This window comes from Mustela erminea, chromosome 19, assembly GCF_009829155.1.
Source record: "Mustela erminea isolate mMusErm1 chromosome 19, mMusErm1.Pri, whole genome shotgun sequence".
Taxonomy (NCBI): domain Eukaryota; kingdom Metazoa; phylum Chordata; class Mammalia; order Carnivora; family Mustelidae; genus Mustela; species Mustela erminea.
Genome location: NC_045632.1, coordinates 16,706,675 through 16,721,795, shown reverse-complemented (window position 1 = coordinate 16,721,795; position 15,121 = coordinate 16,706,675). Strand labels below are relative to the sequence as shown.

At 41.5% G+C, this 15,121-nt stretch overlaps 1 protein-coding gene across 1 annotated transcript in view; it reads right to left on the bottom strand.

Moving 5' to 3' along the window:
• The window catches only part of LOC116579827 (zinc finger protein 383-like), a 62,174-nt gene that overhangs the window by 15,659 nt on the left and 31,394 nt on the right, over positions 1-15,121 (bottom strand). The window contains 1 exon segment of the mRNA XM_032325687.1: positions 3,851-4,209. Within this exon segment, the coding sequence (XP_032181578.1) occupies positions 3,851-4,209 (359 nt within the window).

The following is a 15,121-nucleotide window of genomic DNA, read 5'->3' as shown; positions in this document are numbered from 1 at the left end:
CGGCAGGGAGCCTGCTTCTCCCTCTGCCTCTGCCTGCCATTCTGTCTGCCTGTGCTTGCTCTTTCTCCCTCTCTCTGACAAATAAATAAAATCTTAAAAAAAAAAAAGAAGAAGAAAATTGCAAGACTCACATTTCTTGTTCAAAACTTACTACAATACTGCAGAATCAAACCAGTATGGTACTGACAAAGGCTAAACACGTATCAGTGAAACTGAACTGGGAAGCTAGAGATAAACCCATACATCTAAGGTCAATCGATTTTCAAAAAGTATGCAAGACTTCAGTGGGAAAAGAATAACATTTTCAACAAATGGTACTGAGACAACTGGGTATCAACTTGTGAAGGGATGAATTTGGAACCCCACCTTACACCATATACAGAACTAATTAAAAATGGACCAAGGACTTAAATGTAAGAGCTAAAACTATGAAACTCTTAAAAGTAAATATAAGTATAAAATGTTGTGACTTTCTATTACGTAACCATTTCTTTTTTTTTAAGATTTTATTTATTTATTGACAGACAGAAATCACAAGTAGGCAGAGAGGAAGGCAGAGAGAGAGAGAGAGGAGAAAGCAGACTCCCTGCTGAGCAGAGAGCCCGATGCGGGGCTTGATCCCAGGACCCTGGGATCATGACCTGAGCTGAACGCAGAGGCTTTAACCCACTGAGCCACCCAGGTGCCCCTATTATGTAACCATTTCTTAAATAGAACATCAAAAGCACAAATATCAAGAAAAAAGCAAATAAATTAGACTTCATCAAAATTAAAAACTTGTAAATAAAATAAAATTTTAAAAAATTAAAAACTTGTGCATCAAAGGACATCACCAAGAGAGTGAAAATAAAACACACAGAATGGGAGACCATATTTGCAAATGACAGCAACATATAAATAATTTTTACAATTCAACAACAAAAAGATAATCCAGTTTTAACATGGACAAAGAGGGGCACCTGGGTGGCTCAGTGGGTTAAAGCCTCTGCCCTTGGCTCAGGTCATGATCCCAGGGTCCTGGGATCGAGCCCCACATCAGGTTCTCTGCTCAGCGGGGAGCCTGCTTCCCCCATCGCCCTCCCCCACCTGCCTCTCTGACTACTTGTGATCTGTCAAATAAATAAATAAAATCTTTAAAAAAAATAAAAATAAAATGGACAAAGGACTTGAAGAGACATTTCTCTAAAGAAAATATACAAATGGCCAATAAACACAGGAGAAGAAACTCAACATCATTAGTAGTTACAGAAACGTAAATCAAAGCCACAAGATACCACTTCACAGCTACCAATGGGACTAGGATTTTTTTTTTAAGGCAGGGGGAGGACAGGGAATGACAACTGCTGTTGAAAATGTGGAAAAACTGGAACCCCCATACATTGCTAGTGGCAAAGTAAGATGGTATAACCACTATGGGAAACAATTTGGCAGCTCCTCGAAAAGTGAAAGATGGAATGACTATATGATCCACCAATTCCACTCCTCCATATATATCCAAGAGAATTAAAAGCATATACTCAATGAAAACCTTGTACATGAATGTTCATGGTAACATTTTTCATAATAGCCCTGAACTGGAAACAACTCAAATGTCCATTAACTGAAGAATGGATAAAATCCGTGCTATATCCATACAATACAATATTGTTCAGCTGTAAGAAGCAATGTAGCAGTGACACCTGGTATAACATGGATAAACCGCGGAAATATTATGGGAAGTGAAAGAAGCCATAAAAGGCCATATGCTGCATGATTCCATTTATGTCAAATGTCCAGAAAAGTTCACAGGGACAGAAAGCAAGTTAGTGGTTGCCAGAGGTAGGCAAGAGGGAAGAATGGGGAGTGACTGCCTAATAGGAAGGGGCTTTCTTTTTGGCCTGGTGAAAAGGCCCTGGAAGGAGATAATGGTGGTGGTTAGACAACCTTGTAAATTTACTCAAAACTACTCAGCTGTGCTCTTGGAAAGGTTAAAATAGTAAAGTTTATGTTACCTGAACTTTACCTCAATTACAAAAAAAAAAGTTTAGGGGCACCTGGATGGTTCAGTGGGTGAAAGCCTCTTGCCTTCAGCTCAGGTCATGATCTCAGGGTTCTCAGGTCGAGCCCCACGTCGGGCTCTCTGCTCAGGGGGGAGCCTGCTTCCCCCTTTCTCTTTGCCTGCCTCTCTGCCTACTTGTGATCTCTGTCTGCCAAATAAATAAATAAATCTTAAAAAGAAAGTTTAAAGCAAAGGGTGATTCCTTGAAAAAAAGTTTTAAATGAATATTTATTTTTTGAAGATATATACTAGAGTATTTAGCGATGAAACAATATCATAGTCTAGGATTTGCTTTAAAATACTCCAGGATTGGGTGCCTGGGTGGCTCAGTTGGTTGGACGACTGCCTTCGGCTCAGGTCATGATCCTGGAGTCCCGGGATCGAGTCCCACATTGGGCTCCCAGCTCCATGGGGAGTCTGCTTCTCCCTCTGACCTTCTCCTCGCTCATGTTCTCTCTCACTGTCTCTCTCTCAAATAAATAAATAAAATCTTAAAAAATAATAAGTAAAATAAAATACTCCAGGATTGTGAATGTAAGGGAGGAGGGTAGAATAAAGGAGACAATTCATCATGAGTAGCTAGATGATGGGACAGGAATTTGCTTACACTGTTCTATTTCTATATTTGTTTGAAAATTTCCAGGTACATGTAAAAATCCAACGTATAATATTGTTAAATTGCATAATTATTTTCTGTATATTGACATATAGTAAAATTTCATCATGTGTTTTAGGACTTTAATAAACTCAGTTTTTAAAAAAGTCTTAGAATACCCATCAATTCTCCTCCTAGGTTTATGCCCAAAAGGAATTAAAGTATGTCGACACAAAATATGTGTGTACCCAGATGTTCACAGCAACAGCTGAAACCTGGAAACAATCCAAATGTAAATGTCCCTCAGCAAGCAAACGGACAAAAGGCAGTTGTGTTGAGTTGTGTTGTATGGAATGCTAAATGAGTGATCTCTGGTGTACATACAAGGACATGGGTGATTCCTGCAAACACTGAGTGAATGAGGTCCTGCATAAAAGACAACATGTGTACATGCTTACATGTAACATGTAACATGCAACATGCTTACATCCACTTACATGATATTCTAGAACTTACAAAACTAATATATTGTTTTGGAAATCAGGAGAGTGATTTCCTTTGTAGAGTGGCAAGCCGAAGGGAGCACGCAGACATTCTCCAAGAAAAGCTGGAAATGTTCTGTTTCTCTAGCCAGGAGCTCCAACATGGGTGTGTTCGCTTCATGAAAATCTACTTAGCTGCACACTTATGATGTCTTTCCCACACAAACAGAAATAAGTGCCCTATACTGTTAAGCCTGACCCAGGCCCTGCATCTCAGCAGACACAGCCTGATACTCCCCCCCAGCTCTGGAAGGCACCTGCTTGGCCCACGTCTAGTCCCGAAAGCTTCTCCCTACAGGGTACCTTCTGGTGCGTCTCAGGTGGACTCTCTGACTGAACACTTTCCCACACACGGCACAGGGATAGGGCCTCTCCCCTGTGTGCACCCCCTGGTGTCTCTTGAGGGATAAGCGGTGCCTGAAGCCCCTCCCACAAGCCCCACACCTATAGAGCCGCTCTCCGGTGTGGACCCTCTGGTGGATGCCCAGGTCCTTGCTCTGGCCAAACTGCTTCCCACAGGCCTCACACCGGAATGGTCTCTCCCCAGTATGGATGCGCTGGGTTGATCTGGCTGAAACCTTGGGCACATGTGTCACACACGTAGGCTTTGTCTCCTGCATGGTCCTGCCAGTGTCACGCCAGTGCAGAGCGTGAAGTCAAGCCCCAGTCACATACCTCGCAAGCATGGGGCTTCCTTCCTGTGCGGACGTTCTGGTGGATCTGTGGGGCTGCCCCGCAGATGGAGTCCTTGCCGCAGTCATGGCACCTGAAGGGCTTCTCGCCCATGTGGACACGCTGGTGGCTCGAGAGGTTGGAGCTACAGCTTAAGTCCTTCCTGCACACTTGACACATACCGGGCTTCTCACCCATGTGGACTCGTGGGTGGATGGACAGGTTAGAGTTGCAGCTGAAGTCCTTCCCACATTCCTCACATATGTGAGGTTTCTTTCCCACGTGGTCCTTCCTGTGCCTTCTCAGAGTGGATCATGAGTTGAAGACTCTGGAATGCTCCATGCACTGATAGGGCTTTTCTCTGGATAGGAACCTGGGAAGGTTAAGGTCGACTGTCCTTACACTGAAGGCTATTCCACACCCATTGTATGGCAAGGGCTTCTCTCCTGTATGGGTTTGCTGGTGAAGTAGGTGGTTTCTGAGCTGTCTGAAGTCTTGGCCACACTGAGAAACCCCCACACGGTAGGGTTTTTCTCTTGGAGATACTTGCCAAGGGGAGAATCCCATCATTCTCATCCTTGACACCTGGGACCAAAAAATGAGATGACAAAAGTGAGCAGGGGTTTTGTTGAAGGCTGCACGGTGCACCTGGACACACTCTCGGGCAGTGCTGGGAAGGCCAAAAAGCTCTGCAAAGTAGAGAAATGTTGGGCTGTTGGTTTTTGTCCTCTTGACCTTGGGTTTTTCATTTTTGTTTCAGTGGTAAAGGGAACATATGGAAGGCCCTCTCCTTAGTGAGGAAATTAAGTGTTAGTAAAACACTGGATTAAACTCCATGAACTACAAATGTGTTAGTGCTGTTAAAGCATAATTATCAAAAAGTTAAAAATATAACTTTTACAAGTATGAAATGAACAGGGGCACCTAGTTAGCTGAGTTGGGAGAATACACGACTCTTGATCTCAGGGTCATGAATTCAAGCCATGTGTTGGGTATAGAGCTTAACACACACACACACACACACACACACACACACACACACACACATCAAATATGGAGTGAACACCTGTCAAAAATTTTAATGAAGAACAAATAAGATGGTAAGGCTGATTCATAAGCATGTAGCATCTAATGCTCTTATAAAAAAGGTATTTGTCTCGGAGCACCTGGGTGGCTCAGAGGGTTAAGCCTCTGCCTTCAGCTCAGGTCATGATCTTAGGGTCCTGGGATCAAGCCCCGCATCTGGCTTTCTGCTCAGCAGGGAGGCTGCTTCCCCTCCTCTCTCTGCCTGCCTCTCTGCCTACTTGTTATCTCCATCTGTTGAATAAATAAAAAATAATCTTTTAAAAAAAGGTATTTGTCTCCAATCAAAAAATATTTACATATTTTCAATTGAAAGCATAAAAAGTCAAATAATATGTATTTTTAAAAAGATTTTATTTATTTATTAGACAGAGATCGCAAGTAGGCAGAGAGGCAGGCATAGAGAGAGAAGGGGAAGCAGGCTCTCTGCTGAGCAGAGAGCCCAATGCAGGGCTCAATCCCAGGATTCTGGATTCATGACCTGAGCCGAAGGCAGAGGCTTTAACCAACTGAGCCACACAGGCATCCCAAATAATATGTATTTTTAAAACTGCTACCCATCTCTTCATGGATTTGTGGGCTACTGATGGCATTTACTCCTGGCTGGCTTGTTCTCACCTGAATAGGAGCTTCTTGGCATTTCTTCCTCCACCCATACTTCATCTTCTTGTTCAAAATGGAAAATCATCTCTGGTTTGTACTGTATATGCCCTGCTTGAGGGTAAAGACTTGTGGATTAGGGCGTGCAGTGTGACTGATTGCCCTAACACAAGTCAGATCTAGGCCTTGGTATCTGTGAAGATCCTCTGACTGAGAAAGGTGAGTAAATCTATTGTACACCAATATCACATTTTGTATTTACTTATACACTCATAAAAAATGTGTATTTATTTCTCAAACAAGAGAAGTTCCAGGAATTTTTGGGAACTTCAGTAAAGAGACCCATTTGTGGGGTACCTGGGTGGCTCAGTGGGTTAGGAGCCTCTGCCTTCGGCTCAGGTCATGATCTCAGGGTCCTGGGGTCGAGCCTTGCATTGGGCTCTCTGCTCAGTGGGAGGCCTGCTTCCTCCTCTCTCTCTGCCTCCCTCTCTGCCTACTTGTAATCTCTCTCTCTGTCAAATGAATAAATAAAATCTTTTTTAAAAATTAAATAAAAAAGAGAGACCCATTTGCAATATAGAACAGTAATAATGCTCAGTGTGGTGAACAGGCAGTGATGAGGTCAGGAAGTGGAGCCCCAAGTATGGTTTGAAGAAACTTGTCAAAAATGCAGACCCCATCCCAGATCCATGCAATGTTGGTGATAGAACCCAGGGTTGTAGGTTTTTTGGATAACCTCGTATTTTATAGAAACGTAGCAAAAGTAACACCAAGAACGCCCATAGAACCTTGACTCATATTCACCAGTTGTTAATATTCGGCCCATTTACTTTATTATTCTCTCTCCCTCCACACACACAATTCTTTTCCAAACCATGTGAGGGAAAGTTACAGACCCCATGGCTAGCTATGACCCAATTCTTCAGTAGGTATTTCCTAAGAACGAGGACATTCTCTCCCGTAAAAACAGCAAGGTCATCAAAATCAGACTTAACATTCACACAATATTATTACTTAATCTAGCTAATTTGCAAACAATGCCAATCGTCTCAATTATGTCCCTTTGGACACTCTATTCCTGGACATTGTTTAGCATTGCATTTAGTTGTCTTTATTCTAGACAGGAACTCGCATTTCTAACAATCAGGTATTTTTCTGAACTCTCAAATCTGATACCCTCTGCCATAAGGGATCTGGAATATGACCCTAAATGCTAGTCCCCTCAGGATTTAATCCCTTGCATTGAACTGCTGAGAGAGCAGAAGGATTTGGGAAGATGCTGTTCTCACCCAAGGAGATGAGATTCCCGTAGTTTTCCAACATCACTTCTCTGTACAGGTGTCTCTGGAAAGGGTCCAGATGCTCCCACTACTCTTGGGTAAAGTCCACAGCCACATCCTTGAATGTCACCTGCTAAAACGACAGACATAGTCACCCACAGAGATACTCATTCCTACGGAGGAATGCAGCTGACACGTACGCATGAATCCTGACAACTATGAGAAGTCCTGGCAGTTTCTAGGGTCGTGATTTGGGCAAACATCCATGTACCTGCTTGCATTATATTATGTAGAAGATGGAAAAAATATATGAGATACATTTAAAGCTCTCCAGCCCTTAAAATTTCTTTGATGGGAAGACTCAAATTTAGTCAGAGTACATGCAAAGCTACACAATTCCAAAGGTGCTGTCCACACCACATTGTAAGAATTGGGAGAATAAGCTTGAGATTCACTCAGACTCCCGCTGAGCAGGGAGCCTGATACAGGGCTCAATCCCAGGACCCTGGGATCATGACCTGAGCCGAAGGCAGATGCTTAATGACTGAACCACCCAGGTGCCCCTATTTTTTTTTTTTTGAGAGGGGAGTTGTTCTTTTATTGTTTCTGTTTACAATTTTTTTTATGGTTTAGGTACAAATTTATACAAAATGAATTATGTGAATCTTCAGCATACCAGTTGATGACTCTTGACAAAAGAATAGCCCTGGGTAATTGAACCATGATATAAACCATTTCTATCACTCTAGAAAGCTCCCTTATGCTGCTCCCAGTTCATTCCTGCCCCTGCTTCTTGCTCTCACAACCAGTGGTCTGCTGTCTCTATAGATTTTTAACCTTTCTAGAAGTTCAGGTAAATGGTATCACATACCATGTACCCTTTTGTGTTTGGCTTATCCTTCTCAGCATAATGTCTTTGAGATTCATTCATGTCGTTATATGCATTCATAGTCTGTCCTTTTTTATTACTAAGTAGGTCTTAATTATATGGATTAACATATTTTGTTTATTCATTTAGCAGCTGATGGACATTTGGGTTTAGTTTGGCGCTATTATGAATAAAGCTTCTGTGAACAGTCACACTAGGGCACCAGGGTGGCTCAGTCAGTTAAGTGTCTGCCTTCAGATCATGTCATAATCCCAGTGTCCTGGAATCAAGCCCTGCATCTAGCTCCCTGCTCAGTGGACAGCCTGCTTCTCCCTTTCCCTCTGCCTGCCGTTCTGCCTACTTGTGCCCTCTATCTCGCTCTCAAATAAATGAATAAATAAATAAATAAATCTTTTGCCAAAAAACACTCACGTACAGATTTTTGTGTGGACCTCATTTCTTTTGGATAAAACAAACCTACAGTAGAATGTATGGTTCAATGGTAATTGTATGTTTAATTTTATAAGAAACTCTGAAACTGCTTTCCAAAGTATAATATACCATTTTACACCCTACAAGTGATGCTCAGACAATTATTCAAGAATGAAACAGAAAGTAGAGTGATACATGTCTGGCTGAGGGCCAGCACACTATATGTGTTATATTGCCCTCCTTTCCCGAGCCTAAAAATGAGGTGTGTGGGTGATATTTCACCAGGGAGAGAAGGCAGACTCCAACTCACCCTGTAATTTGGGCATTTCCTCCTCTTCTGGAGGAAAGGCAGAGCCCTCAGAAGGCAGTACTGGAGAAGAAGAAAGGAGTGTGAAATGGACCTGGCTGCCCGAAGCAGACCAGCATCTTAGTTATCAAGATGGTGGAAGGGAGCACATTACATTCAGCTGGTGACACTTGTCCTTGTTTATCTTTACCTGACATGCCCTCCCTTGGCATGTCTTTTCCTCTTTTTCTATTTTTACAGATGCCCCCCCCAATCAGATTCTTTCTTCTTCCAAAAATGCACCATATACCTACTATGTGTGCCTGATGTGTGCTTTATCTCTCACCTTTCTCCTCAGATTTGAGATCACTCCAGCATCTACCTGTTCCTACATCTTGCCTTCTCTGTTATGAGGGAAATCCCTTCAGCCCCAGTGTCTCTATTGGGGGATCTCTCTTCAGCCTCTCCAAAGTCCACCTGGAATATCTGGAAGAAGTTTCCAGAAGTGTCATCATCACCACCCAAGATGGAATTCCTGGGGTGGGGTGGGGGAGCTCATTTGTTCCTATAGGCAGGAGAGATGTCCCAGCAGCCAAGACTTCATGCTTGAACACTCTATCTAAGCAAGAGCACAGTTATCTAAAGCACATTTAAAGTGGTAAACATTTATTAAGCACCTACTGTGTACAAGGCATGGCCCCATTTACCAGGGGTACCAGTTCTAACCTCTCCAAGACTATAGCTTCACAGGCTGATCAAGTCACAGGGCAGCAAATACGGCCTCCTCTGTGAAGGTGTCCTGAACCTCTCACCTTGGGATTATAAATTGGCAATTCTCCAAAGGTAAATCTGGGAATTCTTGAATTTCTCTTTAAATGTTCTAAAATCCAAAAATTGTATCACTAGGGCCTATGAGAAAATGATCTCATATGCTGTTGGAACATACACAGGTACAGTCTTCTTGGGGGGAACAATTTCATTTTATCCATCAAATTGAGCAGCTCTACGTTCACGGCAAAATTGTGGAGGGACAGAAATTTTCCATACACCAACCTGAGGGTCAGAAAGTAGGGATTTCAAAAGTGAATGAGGAAACTTCTGGGGTGATAGAAACCTTATCTTGATTGAGATGATATTTTTCACAAGTGTATAAAAACACCACAAAATATATCAAATTAACACTTTAAATATGTGCAGCTTATCATGTGTGAACTAATCCTCAATACAAAAAGTTCCATTTACTACAAAAAAGTTTTAAATGTACAAGACACCTTCGGCCCCACAATTCCAACTCTATGTGTAAGACCTGCACAAAAGCATGAAGATATGAGTGCAGAGATAATTACTGTAGCAGACATTTGTAACAGTGAAGACTTTTCTTTTTTTTTTTTAAGATTTTATTTATTGGGGCACCTGGGTGGGTCAGTGGGTTAAAGCCTCTGTCTTGGGGCGCCTGGGTGGCTCAGTGGGTTAAGCCGCTGCCTTCGGCTCAGGTCGTGATCTCAGGGTCCTGGGATCGAGTCCCGCATCGGGCTCTCTGCTCTGCAGGGAGCCTGCTTCCTCCTCTCTCTCTCTGCCTGCCTCTCTGCCTACTTGTGATCTCTCTCTGCCAAATAAATAAATAAAATCTTTAAAAAAAAAAAAAAATAAAGCCTCTGTCTTCAGCTCAGGTCATGATCCCAACGTCATGGGATCAAACCCCACATCAGGCTCTCTGCTCAGCGGGGAGCCTGCTTCCCCTTCCCTCTCTGTCTGAGTCTCTGCTTCCTTGTGATCTCTGTCTGTCTAATGAATAAATAAAAAATCTTTTAAAAAATTATTTATTTATTTGACAGAGAGAGAGATCACAAGTAGGCAGAGAGAGAGGAGGGAGCAGACTCCCCACTGAGCAGAGAGCCTGACTCGGGGCTCCATCCCAGGACTCTGAGATCATGCGAGCCAAAGGCAGAGGCCCAACCCAATGAGCCACCCAGGTGCCATGAAGAGCTTTCAACCATCGGAAAGTACATTCACACCTGACCATACAATACTGTGCATCTGCTAAAGAATGAGGCACCTCTGTATATACTGACAAAGGTAAATTTAATAGAACTTCACAAAGAAAGTAGCCAGTCTGTAGAGATGCATTTTTGTTAAGTTTTTTTTTTTAAGTATGACTTTTATACATAGGGACGCCTGGGTGGCTCAGTTGGTTAAAATATGACTTTTATACATAGAAGTAAATGATCATCAGTTCATTGGATGGGAAACTAGACATTGGCTAATTAATTTCATGTTTAACTTTCTACTCAGTTGTATGTTTACAACTGTTTATCAAATGTTTAACTTTTCTACTCAGCAATATCTATTACTTTTAACAGGCACTATGTTTAATAAGCAAAATATTTTTAAACAAATACAGACTACACACTAAGAAATGAAATAACTGAATGTTAACATTCAGTTGGACAAGTCTCACGGATGTTATGCTAAGTGAAGAAATGAGTACAAACTTCTAGAACAGGCAAAGCTAATCAGAGATAGTGGTTCCCTATGGAAAAACTGACTGGGGCGGGGCACAAAGGGAACTTTGTAAGGTGACAGAAATATTCTATATTTATTTGGGTGGTGGTTTCTTCAATGTGCAATTATATAAAAATTCCACACTTTACCTTATGATTTGTATAATTTGTTGTATGCAATGCACATTCACTTAAAATCTTTGTACAAATTTATAAAATTACAGTGATTCTAAAAAACTCTAGTTAGCAAAGTTACACAATAACAGAGAGTCTTAAAAATTCTTTAAAGAGAAGATAATGTTATAGATTACATTAGAAAGAGGTTCATGTTACAATGTTCGGAGAAAAAAATGCAGACTGCAGATTAAAAAAAAACAACAACAGATACATACATACATGTGGGTTACAAGTAAATGCAAAAGGTCTGGAAAGAGATATCAAGTTGTTTATAATGGTTACCGTTGGGGAGAAATGGGAGGTCTTTCAGTTTCTATATCCTATTCTTTTATTAAAAATTTTTGGAATTAGGAGTTCTTTATTTTTTAAGATTTTATTTATTTGACACACAGAGAGGAAGCCAGAGAGCACAAGCAGGGGGAATAGCAGAGGGAGAGACTCCCCGCTGAGCAGGAAGTCTGATGTAGGGCTGGATCCCAGGACCCTCAGGTGGTGACTTGAGCCGAAGACAGACATTCAATGGACTGAGCTATCCAGGCACCCCAACTTCTTTATTTCTGTCTTTTGTAGTTTTCCAAAATTTCCTTAATTACCTTACCCTCATTAACATTTATAATAAAGGTTATAAAGCCTTTTAAAAAGTAAATGCTCTTAAAGGGCCAAAGATCCCTGACAGCCTACCATTTCTTGATTTACATACTAGATTGTATTACTATTACTATCTCAAAGGCTATCATAATTTTTCTACTGTTCCTTTGTACTTCTGGCCCACTAAAAAAAAAGAAATCCAGATCTAAAATCCAAAACACACAAAGAGTGATGAATCCAAGAGTTTATTAAATGTTTACATATATTATAGATGAGATATTCTTGACACTAATTAAAGTTTGTATGTGTGTGTGTGTTTTATATATACATTTTCCAGTGACTTCTGGAACATTTATTTTTCCATAATATTCTTTTTTAAAAAAACTTATCATTGTTCTAAATACAGCTGTAACTTTAAATCACCTCTTAAAATCTAAAAAACAAATGGGTAATTTTCTTGTCCTTCAGGGAGTTTATTGCATTCTTCTTAAAGATCTTGCATGTTTTTTCCCCCTTAGGTTCAAGGAAATGAGTTTGATATTTTTGCTGCTTTTGTGAATAGAATCTTTTCTCCTTCATTTATTAATTTCCTAATCAGTTATGGTTATTATAAAGATTTCACTATTGTAAATTTGCTGCCTGAAGTACCACTTTCCTAAACTCCTTTTTGTTCAAGTAGCTTTTCCTTTCCAAGAATTTTTCTTTTTCTTTTCTTTTCTTTTTTTTTTTTAAAGATTTTGCTTATTTATTTGACAGAGAGAAAGAGCACAAGCAGGGGAATGGCAGGCAGAGGAAAAAGCAGACTCCTCGCCAAGCAGGAAGTCCAATGTGGGACTCGATCCCAGGACTCTGAGATCATGATTTGAGCTGAAGGCATCCGCTTAACCAACTGAGCCACCCAGGCACCCCTAGTTCTTTCTATGCACATAAAAGCAGCCTTGCAAGAGAGTCAGCCAACCAGCTCTCTCAGTAGAAGCTGGAATTTAAATTAAAGAACTAGACTCCTCAGCATGAGGAAAAATTTACCACAACTCTATTTTATTTTCAAAAGATTTTATTTATTTATTTGACGGAGAGATAGAGAGCACAAGTAGGCAGAGCAGCAGGCAGAGGGAGAGGGAGAAGTAGGCTCTCTGCTGAGCAGGGAGCCCGATGTGGGACTCGATCCCATGACCCTGGGATCATGACCTGAGCTGAAGGCAGCCACTTAACTGACTGAGCCACCCAGATGCCCCTACCAGAACTCTTAATATGTCATTTTGTAAGTTAGAAAGTAGTTTTTTGTTGAGAAACAAAGTAAATCTATGACCTCATAGGTCTGAGCATGTTGCAGATGAGCAAGCAAATAATGAGGCTTAGCTGGGCTGAGGGACAACACCAGTACCCAGAGTTGCTACAATATATTATCTAGAATGTCCAGTTTCACCACAAACGATGAGGCATGCAGGTTCACAGGAAAGTATGACCCACACCCTGCAAAAGCAGGAAATAGAAACTGCCTGTGACAATGACCAGGTGTCAGTTCCATCAGAAAAAGACTTCAAAAGGGCCAATACAGCCATCCTCGCAGACTTAAGGGAAACCGTGATTAAAGAAGTGAAGGACTGAGTGGGGAGTGGGGGAGAATGGGGAGTTACTGTTCAATGGGTACAGAGTTTCAGTGTTGAAAGATTAAAAAGTTCTAGAGATTAGCTACACAACAATGTTCATATAGTTAACCCTACCATACTGTTCATTTAAAGATGGGTAAGATGGTAAATGTGATGTTATGTAGGTTTTTTAAGACTTTATTTTAAGCAGTTCAAGGTTCACAGCAAAATTGAGGGGAAACTACAAAGATTTTCCATACAAGCCCCGCCTCCACACATGCATGGCCTCTTTCATTCTCAACGTCCCCTGTAGGTACATGCAGTATAACTGAGGAACCTCCATGGGCACATCATAATCAGCCAAAGTCCACAATTTATATCATGTTCACTCCTGATTTTGTATATTCTCTGGGTCTGGACAAATGTATAATGATATGTACCCACTATTATGGTATCATGCAGAGTATTTTCACTGCCCTAAAAATCCTCTGCACTCTTCCTACCCACCACTTCCCGTCAACCCTGGTAGCCCTGGTAATCTTTTCACTGTCCTCATAGGCTTCCATATACCTTCCACATGACAGTGACAGCTGGCTTAAGAGGTCTGTCTCTTCTGTTCCTAACCCCAAATATTCCACAGTGGAGAAACCTGGCAGGCCCTACATTGATTTTTTTTAAGATTTTATTTTATTTTATTTTGAGAGAAAGAGAGTGCAAGTGGAAAGAGGGGCAGAGAGAGAGGGAGAGAAAGAGATTCCCAAGGAGAATCTGCACGGAACATGGAGCCCGATGCAGGCTCAATCCCAGGACACTGAGACCATGACCTGAGCCAAAATCAAAAGTCAAACACTTAACTGACTGCTGCCAACCCTACATTAATTTAGTTAAGTCATCAAAGTTAGTATCACTTCTGGGGCGCCTGGGTGGCTCAGTGGTTAAGCCGCTGCCTTCGGCTCAGGTCATGATCTCGGGGTCCTGGGATCGAGTCCCACATCGGGCTCTCTGCTCAGCAGGGAGCCTGCTTCCTCCTCTCTCTCTCTGCCTGCCTCTCTGCCTACTTGTGATTTCTCTGTCAAATAAATAAATAAAATCTTTAAAAAAAAAAAAAGTTAGTATCACTTGTAATGAAACAAATCAATATTATATGTTATCTGATAATGACACACTGAGGACACATCACTTCTGCATCATTCCTGCAAAAAGTGTAAAACCTAAATCTGATCAAGAAGAACGATCAGATAAATCTTAATTGAGGAACATTCTACAGAATAGCTGAGCCCGCACCCATCATAAACCAAGATCAAGAACAGCAGTAATGGCCACAGTCGCCAAACTGTGGAAAGAGCCAAGATGCCCTTTAACGGACGAATGGATAAAGAAGATGTGGTCCATATATACAATGGAATATTATGCCTCCCACCAAAAAGGATGAATACCCAACTTTTGTATCAACATGGGCGAGACTAGAGATTATGCTGCATGAAATAAGTCAAGCAGAGAAAGTCAGTTATCATATGGTTTCACTTTCTTGCGAAGCATAAGGAGTAACACAGAGGACATTAGGAGAAGGAAAGGAAGAGTGAATGGGGGAAATAGGAAGGGGAGATGAACCATGGGAGACTGTGGACTCTGAGAAACAAACAGGATTTTGGAAGGGAGGGAGATGGGGGGATGGGTGAGCCTGATCGTGGGTATTGAGGGCATGTATTGCGTGGAACACTGGGTGTGGTGCATAAAAAATTAATGTTGGGACACTGAAAAAATAAAATGAAATTAAAGAGTCAAAAAAAAAAAAAAGGCAGAGAAACATTAAAGAAAGTGTTCCAGATTAAAGAAGACTAAAGAGGGTGCCTGGGTGGCTCAGTGGGTG